This window comes from Pezoporus flaviventris, unplaced genomic scaffold (assembly GCF_033815535.1).
Source record: "Pezoporus flaviventris isolate CSIRO_AGI_PZ_B2104156 unplaced genomic scaffold, CSIRO_AGI_Pfla_v1 ptg000043l, whole genome shotgun sequence".
Lineage (NCBI taxonomy): Eukaryota > Metazoa > Chordata > Aves > Psittaciformes > Psittacidae > Pezoporus > Pezoporus flaviventris.
In genome coordinates, this window is record NW_026892591.1 from 1,389,345 (window position 1) to 1,402,505 (window position 13,161).

The 13,161-nt window shown below is 48.1% G+C and overlaps 2 protein-coding genes across 3 annotated transcripts in view; one reads left to right on the forward strand and one right to left on the reverse strand.

The window, feature by feature from the left end:
* The window catches only part of MLLT1 (MLLT1 super elongation complex subunit), a 29,083-nt gene extending 19,672 nt beyond the window's left edge, over positions 1-9,411 (forward strand). The window contains exons 7-12 of one of the 2 annotated variants that reach the window (XM_061466797.1): positions 3,415-3,502; positions 4,293-4,404; positions 5,487-5,586; positions 5,790-5,861; positions 7,840-7,911; positions 8,395-9,411. In XM_061466797.1, the coding sequence (XP_061322781.1) occupies positions 3,415-3,502; positions 4,293-4,404; positions 5,487-5,586; positions 5,790-5,861; positions 7,840-7,911; positions 8,395-8,523 (573 nt within the window). In that variant the 3' untranslated portion in view covers positions 8,524-9,411. The remainder of the gene's footprint in view (positions 1-3,414; positions 3,503-4,292; positions 4,405-5,486; positions 5,587-5,789; positions 5,862-7,839; positions 7,912-8,394) is intronic. The other variant, XM_061466798.1, reaches the window with a different exon arrangement.
* LOC133276202 (acidic leucine-rich nuclear phosphoprotein 32 family member B) overlaps positions 1-13,161 on the reverse strand; it is a 101,684-nt gene that overhangs the window by 63,856 nt on the left and 24,667 nt on the right. The gene's annotated exons all lie outside the window — the stretch shown is intronic.

Consider the following 13,161-nt stretch of genomic DNA (forward strand, 5'->3'; position numbering starts at 1 on the left):
GAGGTAGAGAACCTGACTGGCAAATGCGGAGACTGGGTTGTACCTCAGAGCTCCTCTTTGAAAACCTCCTCAGTGTTAATCATTACTACTACCTGCTTTGCCTCCTGTTTCGGATGTGCAGCTCTGTTTAGCTTTATCTGCAGGCAGAGTTATCTAAAAGTCAGAGTTTAAGGTTATGGCCTCTCGTTCATCCCGTGCGGTGACATTTATAGAGGTCGAGTAAGCACAGATACACTTCTACCTGCTCATGGTGGTTTTGAACGTGATCTTAATTCAGAAGAGGAGGAAATAATTTCAGTTTTGTTTCTGAGAAACAAACCAATATGAAAATATAAATAAACCCCCTACCCCTGACATGGCCCATGAGAAATGTGCGACTGGCTGAAGCTCCGAGTCCAGCCACATGCCATGAAACTGAAGTTGTGTTGTAAAACCTAAACCAATTTATGTTATTGTGCTGCTATTTTTAAAAGCTGTCTAAATATTTTTTCCTTTTTCCAGCTAAGGACATTCCTCATCCTCTGTCTTCTAAAAATCATTTCCCAAAAGAAGGCAAAAAGGAAAAAAGTAGGAGGGGAAAGACACAGCTTAAATCCAAACTGTCACTACTTTTTGCTCGCGTGTTTTGTATTTGTGACACAGCCATCTATCTTCTAATAGGATTCACAGGATAATGGCACAGGAATTTTTGAACTGCTTCCTCCTGACTGCTTTTAGAAAGATTCCTTTAACTTGGATAAATCTTTTAGGGACACTTTGTGCTAGGATTTACTCAGCACCATGATACAGTAAGAATTGATGTCTTTATTTCAGAAAGGAGTTTTTGGCAGAAGAGCTTATTGGGGAAGTGTTAATTGAAGTTACTCTGCAAAGAGGTTTTTTCCAGCTTGATTAAACGTGTGGCTTTTGCCTTAAAGACAGTCAGCAGCTCCTCTCCGCTTTCACCCTTGTACCTGGAATGTGTCAGTGTGTAGCAAGCCCGTTGTTTCTGTACCAGATCCATGACCCTCACTGTGAGCTTGTGCTCTGCTGAGCTATGTCAAGCCCCAAGTGTCTTGTACTTCATTATTTCTTAGGTGTTACCCATCCCCTTGGGAGCTGCCAGGCAGCTGTAAGCTGATAGCAGCATTTAGACTGTTCTGTGAAACCACAAACTGGAGGAGTGGGTCCACAGCGGCTGCTGCAGCCCTGTCCTACCCCCACCAAGCTTTTATGCTTCTGTGTCCTCTCCTGCACCAGCTCTTACTGGATGCTTGACAAGAGGTATTTGAGTGCTGGCCCAGAGGAGGGTAGGAATATTCAGTGTGATGGAGAGGGAACGTGGCAGCTGCCAGTCAGATCGGCTTAGGTTTCTGTGGAACTTGAAGCTTAAGGGTATAACTGCATAATGCATTGGCGTCAGCAGGGAAGACTGAGTTCCTTTTCCACCCTGGGGGGTTCTTTTTGCTCCCAGTGCTGCAGTTTGCTGCTCCAGTGACTGCACTGTACAGCTGGTGGAGGATCTGTGTGGTAAAGCCACATCACTAAAGCGAAGGAGCAGCTGGAGGTGGACCGGGGCCCGGAAACTCTTAAATCAGCTTTGCTGCTGCAGCCAGCGTATTGTGCAACATGCTCTGAGGCTGCAGCTCCACGTTCAAAGTTGACATCTTTGCAGGCTGCTGTTGAAAGGAACAGTCTTGCTCTCATTTGTGCTGCTGGCACGAGAGCTTGTGTGACTTTGCAGTGGGCTGGAGGAGTTTCTCCTTCCATTTCAGCTCCTGCTGGAAGTTAGTTGTCCTTTTTTTTCCCCCTCCTTCCCCCCATCAAGTCCAGTTCCCTGAGCTGGCCTCATGCTTGGCTGCCTAAATGCTGGTGCTGACAAAAGGGAGAGGCTGAGATGTGAGGATGGGGCTGCTTTTTTCCATTGTCGGCTTGTGCTTTTGTCATAGCCCGGTGACAGTAACTGCAGCCTGAGCAGCAGAGTGTGTCCAGCTGGAATAGCTGGTAGGGTTAATGGCAAAAGGAGAGATGAGGGTCTGTACAGTCATTTTAAGGGAATACCTGCGAGATGATCAGGAGTGGAGGATGTTTGGGTTAAATCTGGGGGTAAGACACAAGAGCTGTTCTCCCTTACCTTGAAAATACAGCTCTACTTTTCATGTTGTAACTTCTCTAAACAGACAGGGCTGCTGCAACGTGTCGATGGATCAGATTTTGGAACTGCTGAATTATTCTCCTTGGCTACTGAGTAATTCCCCTTTGTAATACCCCTTTTTGACATGTTTCCCCAGCTGCTTACAGTGGAATAAATGAAACTCTCCGCAATCTTTACAGTTAGGAAAGGGTAGTATTGGCATGAAAGTCCTGCTGCCACTTCCACTTAATGCCCAAAGCTGCTGATGTGCCTCTGTCTCTCAGTTTATGTTTTTATAGTATTAACACTTTCTGTAGTAAAGTTCACTGCTCAACAGGAATGTGTGATTTTTGTAGCATCAGGATTTGGTAGTGGAAATAATAGGTGGATACCCAGGAATGGTGCAATGAAATCGAAATGCCACATTTTGAGGGAATTACTTGGAAAAAAGGCAGGGTAATTTTACAGTACTTTGAGAAGCTTCAAACCAGATCCTACTGAGTAACAACAAAACCTTCTTAAGGTTATTGTAATAGGCACTGCTGTTGAGGATGAAATAGTTGCCTGAGCCTTCGCTGCCACCTCGTGGCCCATCAGGCTGAAGCAGTGATTGCTGGATGGTATGTGGGCTTATGTTAAAACCTTATAAAGTGCTAAAGCTTTGTTTTGGATGCTGCTGTTAACTGTAGCTGATGATGTCTTTTCACCCATTCCGACTGCACAGTGTGCTCCTGGCATTGCTGGTGAGCACTGAGCATCCACAGAGTTGGTTCCACTGGAGGTCAGCAGGTTTCTGTTATGTTTGCACACTAAACTGGGACTACCACAGTGGATCCCTCAGATTGGTGTAGAAACAGCTGTTTTGAGGGTATAGTAATGCATTAGAACTCATTTTGGAGCCAAGTGAGCTAGTTAGGATAGGTGTCCTTTGTGTTTTCATGATCAGTACAGGGTGTTCAGAGGGAATGTTGGTGGGTTGTAGCAAACACACTTTTTAAGAGGGCTGTAGTAATTGTTCTAGGCTCTATGCTGGGCACCTTTACATTGGAAAGTGAGCTGTGTTTCCCCATTTGGTGGGACCTGTTGATGCTGCTGAGCTACACTGTGCTGAAGTTTCCATAACTGCTGTTTTTATTCATCTTGTGTTTTGTGTGTTTTCTGTAATTCCAAGGGCTGCATTCAGTGATGTACGATGTAGACCACGTGCTTCAGTCTCACTGTGTTTTGTGTCATGCACTGCTTTTCTGGATTAGAAAGGTTAAGATTCTTTCTCTTTTGTTTCCCTTCTATGGGGGGTTAAGTCTGTCCAGTCCAGCCCTTCCAACTCCAGCTCCAGCTCCGACTCCAGCTCTGACTCTGATTTCGAGCCATCTCAGAACCACAGTCAAGGTGTGTTGCAAGAAATCAAGTTTGTTAAACTCTTCCTTGCGTAACCTTAAAAGGCTCATGAGAATTTAAACCATTTTCTTAGCACTTTATGTGTAAGACTAATATGGTTTCTTGTGTGGAACCATGTGTTGAAGCTGTGATGTTTCACCCGGAACAGGCGATAACGTCCTGGCGTAATCATGAACAAGGATTTTTCTTCTTTTGGCAGTTAGTTTATGAGGAGGGTGTCTCTCTGGATTTGGTTCTTTCCCTGTTGACTTTGGCTTCTGCCTCAGTTTATAAATGTGTTGGCTGCTGCTTGATCTATAGTGCCACCAGAATAGTTCTCCTCCAGTCTCTCATATGGTTTATTAAAAATTAGAAATGTGACATGCATCACTTTGCCAATACATTACAAAACCCTCCACTGAGAGTCCCAAGAGATACGCTGTGGTACCAGTAAATGTTCTAACCTTAGCAAATGCTGTGTTGCTGCAAATGCTGTCTCCTGAGTGACTTTTACAATAGCCCCCAAGCACATGAAAAATGCGTCCTTTTGTTCTCATTTCAGAGAGAGGATTTGGGGGAGGTTGGGGTGGCTTCACAGCAGTAGTAAAGTTTGTCAACTTTGTTTTAGTTTTGAGACTGGAATATAGTCTCTTAGCAGTGTTTTTGTGCAAAATGGGAATACCAGTGACACCTTACTGGGAAATCTTGATGTATCTTCATAACAACTAATGCAGTTGAGATCAGCTCAGATGAAGTTCGCTCTGTGTGTCCTCATGAATTGCTTTCTCCCCTCTGATCCCAGGCCCATTGCGCTCCATGGTGGAAGATCTGCAGTCAGAGGAGTCAGATGATGATGACAGCTCCTCCGGAGAAGAGGCAGCAGTCAAAGCAAATCCAGTCAGCCGGGATTCCAGGTGGTAACAACTCAGGAAGAAAAAGATGCTTGTTTGTCTTCTTTCCCCTCCATGTTTGGTATTTTTGTGTGCCCTCCATTTGGAGGGAGGAATCAAAGTGATGTGTTAAAGTGGGAGAGGAGGAGAGAAGGGGCAGATGTGTGGAGGACTTGGCACGGGGTGGGGACAGAGAGCGGATGAAAACAGCAGGGTGAGAACAGAATTGGATGAGGAGGGATCACTGGGACTCAAAGAGAGGAAGGCCCTGGGAAGGGATCTGTGAGCTGGCAGGTGTTAGCAACTGAGCCCCTTAAAACAGTCACCTAATTGTCATCTTCAGATCTCTGCAGAGCGGGATGGTGTGTGCCACCTTTGATCTGCAGAGCTGAGAGGAGTGGTGTGGAGGCTGTCAGCATGTGAGCTCTGCTCACTGCACAGGGCTGGTACGAAACGGAGACATTCTGGTCTTTGCTGATGGTTGGTTCCTTGACTCCTACAGGACTTGGTTTACAGCCATTTCCTGCTTTAGGCAATGGAAATAGTTGAATTTCATCTTTTTCCCCCCAGGAAACACTGTTGTAGACAAAACCCAGAGTGTCAAGCTGGATATTTGAAACCAAATGCTTGTCCCAGGCAGCAACTGCAAATTTCAAGTGATGCTTTCGTTCACCAGCTCCCCCCTCCAAAATCCATTGTTGCACTCTTGTTATCAACTGAACAGGAGAGACTTTGGAGGATGTTTTTAGGTACCAAGCAGCTTGTCAGGCTCATTAGAAGTTAGGATACATGCTATAATCCAGCTGTAAGGCCACGAGAAGAATGAGAATAAATAGGGGATCTCAAAGGTCACACCAGAAACAGTAAGTGTGTTGTTTGCCCGTGGTTTCAGTGGAGGTGTTGGCAGGGTCTGCCCAGGGAATGGAAGATGGCAAAGGTGGTATCAGCTGGGGGAAAAAGGGGTTCTTGGAAATCAGACTGACCATTTATCCTAGAGAATTTGCTATTCTAATAAAGAGAATTTCACTAAACTCTGTGGTTTAGCTGACAGCTGAGTTAGATCCCCACTCCCTGGTGATGCTGATTCTCTGCTGCTTGTCTTTCAGACTGAGCCTTAGTGACAGCGACAGTGATAACAGTGCAGATTCCTGCCTGCCGAGTCGAGAGCCACCTCCTGGTCAGAAACTGCCCCCTGCAAATAATAAGGTACAGCAGCATCCTGGGTGCCATACAGGGCTGCTTCCCACCACTTTGGGTTCCTGCATTGTGTTCAGTCCGTGGTGGCACCAAATCTATTTCACTCTTTATCAGACCCATAGTTCCTGTCTCTGTAGTGCTGTGTGCCCGAACCATTAACCCACTTGTCAGCACTAATTTTCGTCCCTAATGTTGATTTCTTTTGCCTTTAGGCATCTGGAAGAAAAAGCCCAGAGTCTTGTAACAAGCCAGAGAAGATCCTGAAGAAGGGCACATACGATAAGGTATGTTTGAGGATTTGTGTCTTGTGGAGCTGTTGGATGCTTGCTCACATTTGTGTGTAGAGAACAGTTTGTGTCAGCTGAGCCTGTTCACGTGGTTCTGTCTGGGCAGGTTGAAAGTTTGAGTATAATGAAAAGCAGTTGTTGAAAAGCCAGGCTTTGGAGAGTGATGCTGCTGAGGTTGTGTATGTTAAATAGATGTACCCCCAGGGTGTTTCCATATGCAAATGTTTGAATTGCTTTAGTGGTTTGCCCGTTGTCTGAACCAGTGGTCTGGCCACTGTTGCAGTGGTGAGGCCTCTTCATTCAAAGTCCGTTTTCATCTGTCTTTGATCTGACAAATGAAAGGTTGTTTGATGCTCTGCTTTGCTGGTTGAGTTGAAACCTTGTTTGTTCAGTGCAATGCCCTTCTTTGTAGCCTCTGAGGGAAGCAGAGCAGTGTGTGTGCTCCCAAAGCATGGCTGAGTGGCAGGCAAATCACCAACCCACAAGCTGTCCAGAGGCTTCTCCCACTGTGTTCTTTCTCATAAAGAAATCAATCAAATGGGAGCTTAATACTTTTCCTTAGTCTGAACATTGAGATCCTTGCAGTAACCAGGGGATCAGACTGTAGCTCTTGTGTGTGTTAACACTTTGAACAGGGGAACACGGCACAAGTTCATCGCTTAATTTAAGGTGTAAGTTGGGATCCTAAAGATACTTGCACCCGAGTCTCCTGCCAGCCACAAAACCTGATGTTACCCACAGCGTGGGTGGCTTATCTAGGGCAAGGTCTGTAGGTGATAGTGTCTTTTATTAGATTGCTTAATGCACATGGTAGGGGACACCCTTGAGACACACTGAAGAAAGTGCCTGAAACACCATCCGCTTGTCCAGAGGTTTCACAGAAGGCAGTAGCTGTCCCAGCAGCATGGCATTCAGTGAGGGTGTTTGGTGCTTTTTTCTGTGTCAGTGTGCTGGGGAGGGGGATGGTTCACACATTTTTGGGGGGAGGGAAGCGAGTTTGGGATTACTGTACTTTTTTCCCGTGGTACAATTACTTAAATGAGTTCAGTTTTGCTGATACAGACATGAACAACTCTGAGGCAGCTTTACAGATTAAGGCTCCATCCCCTGTGAGCAATAGTGCACTGGCAGAAACGTGCCTGGTTGGCTGCCTAAATTAAAATAAATAAGAACACCCCAATACCCTTATATGAGAGCAGTTACTGTGCTGAGCTTGTAACCAGCCCTGCAGTTCCCCCTGTGCAAGGAAAACTACCCGTGAGTACAGCACACTCGGAGTCTTTCCTTCCCTAAACACAACTCATTGCTCAGCAGGTTGCTGGGAACTGATGCAGGTATTTTCAGGTAATGAGTAATTTATTAGTGCAACCTGCTGAGGAGGAACTTGCACTGAAGTTCACCAGGGTGAACTTCACCTCGCTGAGGTTCTCTGAGCTCAAAGGTTCTAACCACTTCTTAAAGCTGGTTATAAGCATTTGGTTAATGGTGACATTGAATACTCTTTCTGGTGGTCTTCAGACCATCTGTATTTCATAGAATCCCAGCCTGGTTTGGGTTGGAAGAGGCCTTAAAGCTCATCCAGCTCCAACCCCTGCCACAGGCAGGGACCCCTTCCACTGGAGCAGCTTGCTCCAAGCCCCTGTGTCCAAGCTGGCCTTGAACACTGCCAGGGATGGGGCAGCCACAGCTTCTCTGGGCACCCTGTGCGAATGTCCCACCACCCTCAGTGAAGAACTTCTTCCTAATGTCTAATCTGAATCTGCCCTCAGCTTGTGAAGTCTTTATGGGAGTTTATGTGAAACCCTCCAGTACTTGATAAGGATGGAGGAGGCAGTAAAAAATGTGGGAAAAAATTGGGAATAGGAGCATGTATGAAAGGGCCTCGAGTTTTTCTGCTCCTCACTAGAAGAGTCACTTTGGCAGTCACTCAAACATACCACATATGTCACTGTTTCTGTTCCTGCCTCCTTTACAGGCCTACACTGATGAATTAGTGGAGCTTCACAGGCGACTAATGGCACTACGAGAGCGCAATGTGCTACAGCAGGTAGAGATCATTTGTCAGCTCTGGCAGGCTGTTGTACTCTAACCTTTGTGTCCAAGGGTCTCAGCTGGACCCCTGTGATGCTTGACCTTTCACTTGCCTCTCCTTCAGGAGAGGGTCTGCTTCTTATTGAAAGCAAAGATACGTAGAAAAAAACCCACTACATCAGATGTGCATGCCATGGTTTTGTTGGAGAAGATGCGCAAGTGTGGTTTGTGCATCTCTGCCATCCCAGGAGCAGTCCCAAAGCTGGGCTCTCTCTGCCTAATTTAAAAGGGAAGAAGCGTGCCCATGTCCCTTCCTGGACTGAGCTAGTGCAGGAGGCTTGCTTTGCTGGGAGAGGATTCCCTTCATGTTGTGAGACTTTCTCCTCTCTGAGGCTGTTCTAGAGGGGTGAGGGAAAGATGGGGCGGATTGCTCCGTGTCTGCTCTAAGTAATCTTCATAGCTCCCTGTCTACATCCTTGCTTGTCTCCTTTGTGCACAGATTGTAAATCTCATTGAAGAAACCGGGCATTTTAACGTTACCAACACAACCTTTGACTTTGACCTCTTCTCCTTGGATGAGACGACCGTCCGCAAGCTGCAGAGCTACTTGGAAGCGGTAGCGACATGACGCTTGGCCTTGGCAGCAGCTGCTTTTGAAACCAGAGATCCCCTTGATTGGTACCAGGAAACGAACCCATGGAACTAGGCCTTCTTATTCTCCTGATTCACCCGAAGCACTGCCTTAGAGAACAGCCATGCTCTATGAATGCACAGCCAGCTGCACTTTCTTGTAGGCTTCAAACAAGCACCCGTATTGCTGAGTCTGTCCTCCCTGGCTTCCTACGTACGCTTGGGCGCAGATCCTGAGTAGAGCAGAAGATGTGCTGCACTTAACCTCCCGGCGCGACGTTTCTCGTTCTGCTTCAAGCACCTGTGTTTGAAGAGCACGTTTTCAGGCGTCTCTGAGGTCTGAAGAAGTGCGGATGATGTTTTCTCCACCAAATCTAGGGACCATCTGCCTGCGGAGAGCTCCAGCGAGTCCCGTTGCCCGCAGCTCTGCGAGGAAGCGTTGATGCTGTGTAAGTAAGATTGGCTTTTACAAAGCTTAACCCGAGAGCCTGACGCCAGAGGTGGGTCTCGCTGCTCTGCTGCAGAGGAGATGGACACATCCCAGTTGTGATCACTTGCAAGCTCGTTCTGGCGCGGCTCGGTGCAGAGCACTGCTGTAACGTGGCTCCTGATCTCTCCAGGGCATCGTGCCACGGGCAGGACCTTCAGCTTCCTGCAGAGACAGTTCGTGCTCTTTGAAGAGGCCTCTAGAATCTGCTGTCTCCCGCTGGGGTTTGGAGGTGTCTTGTTTTGTTGATCTGAGCTCCTAAAACAAAGTCTCACTCCTTTCAGTCTGCTTTAACTGTAATAGGACTACAAAACTGTAAGCTGTATATTTTATATATATATTATATATATGTATGTACTGTATGTATAAGAAGGGCCTAGTTGGGTCTTATGATCTTAAGGGTGTGTTTTTCTGTTCTCTTTTCTAAAGGCTCTGGCAGGGGAAGGGCGCTTAAGAACCTTTGACTTGTTTGTTAAAATGCCTCTTGTGGACAATTTCTAGTGTGTGGAAGCCCAGCAGCGATCTTGGAAGCGTTCAGTGCTTCGGAAGGGGCTCACCTCTCGTCTCCTCACTTGTCAGTGTTGATGCTAACTTTGCCAAAAGACGTGATTGGTTTTGTTCTTATGTTCTCAAAGAGGAATCTCCTACAGTGGCCCCTATAGTAGTGGCTGTACTTTGGGAAAACCAAAACAAGGGAGAGTTTTATCTTTGGACACAGCTGGAAAACGCTGACGTAGGAAATGGGTGAAGTTGGGTTTGTTTCCTCCTCCCTCTCCCGCCCTGCTGCCTGTTCAAGAACCAGTAAACACTAATCCCAGCCCTCTCCTATGTTTCTAGTTAAACTAGTGTTGGCTTCCAAGTGTTGTCTAGGTGGGTGTGTGGAAAGTCCTGGAGCTCTCATTGAACCTCTGCTGCATTCCTGCTCCCAAAACTCAGTATTTTCTTGAAGAATTGCTCAGTTTTCCCCATCAGTGTCAAAGCTGTTGCCAAATGTGAGCTGGGCTGCGGGTGTGAGGAGGAGCGCGGCGTTCCCAAGCATCCCTCTGCTCTGAGGGGTCCCCCCAGCTCTGTGACAGCCCCACTTGGGAGCTGGGGGGGGGGGGGGGGGGGGGGGGGGGGCTGGCTGCATCATGCCGGGGTCTGCTGTGTCCCTTCTCCACTCTAAAATCCAGTCCCTTGTTTTGGGTTCCCCCTTTCTTTATCATGGAAATGTTGCAACTAATCAACTGAAGTGGCAATATGATGATAAGCTTGTTTGAGTTGGGTCATGTTGACCCGATTCCCATTAATTTTGTCCTTGTACCATCTTTCATGTGTTGTGTGTGTGTGTGTGTGTATATATATATATGCATATATATATATATATATATATATATATATATAAAAGAATCAAGCTCATGCCAGGCGCAAACCCTGTCACGACAGTGATCTCAGCTGTTTCCTTTCCTGATGGACAATGCCAAGCCTGGAGCGAGCCCCTGCGTGCCAGCTGGGAAGGCAGGAGGAGGAGCTGCGGTCCCGGCTCGGTGGCACCGGGACGCGCCGCGGTGCAGGACGGCAGAGGGTCCCCGCTCACCAGGGGCTGTGTTCGGTGCCGTGGGGATGTGTGAACCGCTCCCATAGGGTCTGTGGTGTGGAGGAGGCGAGCCCTCGGCGGTCGCTATGGACCCAGCAGGGCCTCCTGCCCGCTGCCCCTGGGGAAGGGGACAACGGCATCACCCCTGTCCCCGAGGTGCAGCGGTGGTGGCCGGCCTGAGCCTGAGCTCCCCTGAGGTCTTTCCCTTGCTCTCTGTGCCCAGGGACCGTGCCCTGTGGCTCCTGGCAGCACTTCTGGGCCTCTCGGTGGCCTCTGGGGTTACCCGTGCGGGTGTGGAGGTGCTCCCAGCCTGTCCATGAACACGCATGGGAGGGTGTTCCTGAACGGGGCTGGAAGCGCCCGGGGCTCCTGCTCTGGCATCGTCCTGCCCTGGAAGCGACTTTAGTCGTGAAGTCCGATGAGCGGCGATAGGAATCCTGTTTGGTTTTTATAAGAAGTATTTTACACATGGATTTTTTTAGACTGTTTATAATCTCCTTGAAAACCTGAAATAGGATTGTTCCCCCCCCCCCCCCCCCAGCAATAGTTCTTTTCCATTGTGTGCACATGCTGATTTGTTACTAAAAAGGTTTCTTGCAAGTACTTAGTTGTTCTACAGAGTTGTTGTTTTTTGGGGTATGTGGTAGCGTCGGGGACCACAGGAGGAAATGACTCTGCAGCCAAGGATCGGTCACATTCGGGCCTCATCTTGTGTCCCCTTCTAGTTGGGTCTGAGCGAGTTCCCTGTGTAGGTTCTCTGTAGGCTGGCTGGCCGCTGTTCTGAACATGCCGTGTACAGGTATTTGTGGATAAAGTGTTTGTTCTTGTGTCACTCTTGAGAGCATGGATGGAGTATTGTACTATAGGAAGGAGGTGGCGGTGCTGCCCTCAGCATTGCTTCAGGTCTTCGAGGATGTTGTAGTAGCGTTGTTAAAATGGGGAAAAAAAAAAAAAAAAAAAGACAAAAAAAAAGAAAAAAGAGGAAAAAAAAAAAAAAAAAGGACAAAAATAGCCAAAATTGACTTGTAGCCATAATGGTTTTCCAAGGAAAATGAACTCTGTTACTTCCCGGTGCCCTTCGTCTCGGTACTGACGGCACGAGCTGGTGCCAGTTGGCTAAAGGCTTTCAGAGGAGTGTGAGTGGTGGTGGAGCTGAGGTCAGGATGCGGCTCTTCAGCTCTCCCTTGGTGTTGAAGGGGCAGAAGAGGGGGTCAGGGCATGTTCCTGGTGTCTTGCTGTGTCTTGAGCCGCGAAGCTTTGCTTACTGACGTGATGGATTGCAGCGGTGCCCATGGATCCATGGAAGTGCAATCAGTGCTTTGGCCACCAGTTCTTCCGTTGCTGCTCACGGTGGTAGCATCAGGACCAGCCCAAGCGATGGATGCAACGATCCCGAAGCGGTTTTCGGCCCATCTTGAACGGATTTGATGGCAGGAGAGGTTTAAACTTCCCTTTTGGAGCTTGCCACCAGCAGAGAGCCAGGTCGCTGGTTCCGTGTTACTTCTAAAGCCTGGGATCAGTGGGGTCCTGGTGTGCTGGGGCATGGAATAGCCATCAAAACCTGCCGAGACGAGTTTGCACTCCTAAAGCAAATGTAAGTACTTCACCTTCTAGATGACTTTTAATTGTATTTCTGCCTAGAGCCGAGGTATTAAATACCTTGTCACTTGAGGACGGTCAAGGTTGCATTGGGAACGGGAATTCTTCACTCGGCTGTAAGAAATGCAGCTGGCCCAAGACTAACTTCAAGATTAAAAAGAAAATCATGTTTGTAATAACGGTCCAGGATTGTTCGTCCTGAATTTTAAACTTTTTGTTAAATTTGTGGAACTATGGAGGAATTTTCTAGAAAAAGTGAAATAAAGTAAGATGGAAAAGTAAAACTTGGGGTGGTTTTGGTTTGTTGGGTTGCTTCTCCATGGGCAGCAATGATGGAGTTACATAGGAATCCCAGCCTGGTTTGGGTTGGAAATGACCTTGAAGCTCATCCAGTTCCAACCCCTGCCATGGGCAGGGACCCCTTCCACTGGAGCAGCTTGCTCCAAGCCCCTGTGTCCAACCTGGCCTTGAACACTGCCAGGGATGGGGCAGCCACAGCTTCTAGGGCAGCCCCTGGTGATGAACAGCACAGGAAGGGAAACTCCTTTAAGCCCTGATGCTTGTTAACCTCAGTTTTAAATCCTGCAGCTTTGGGTTGGGGCTCCCTGTACTTCCAAGGCTCTGCAGCAGCAGAGGGGCTTTGCTGCTCCCCATTCCCCTTGGCCCCTGACCCACGCCAGGGCTGAGCATCACTTCAGTGCAGGGTTAAGGACACAAACAGCAGCGTTTATTGCGTGTTGCTCTGGACAACAGAGCCCGGTTGGGTTCAGACAGGGGAACGAACACCCAGTTACAGTCATGGCACCTGCCTGTCGCAGAGCCCAGACCACACACGGTTCCAGGCACTGCCCCACAGCATCTCTGGGGTAGCAGCAGTGCTGCAGCTCCAGAGCTGTTCCCGGTGCTCCTCCGCCTGCTCCTGCTGCTCCTCCTTTGCCAACAGGAAACACAACTTGGAATCGGTGTTTGTGTTC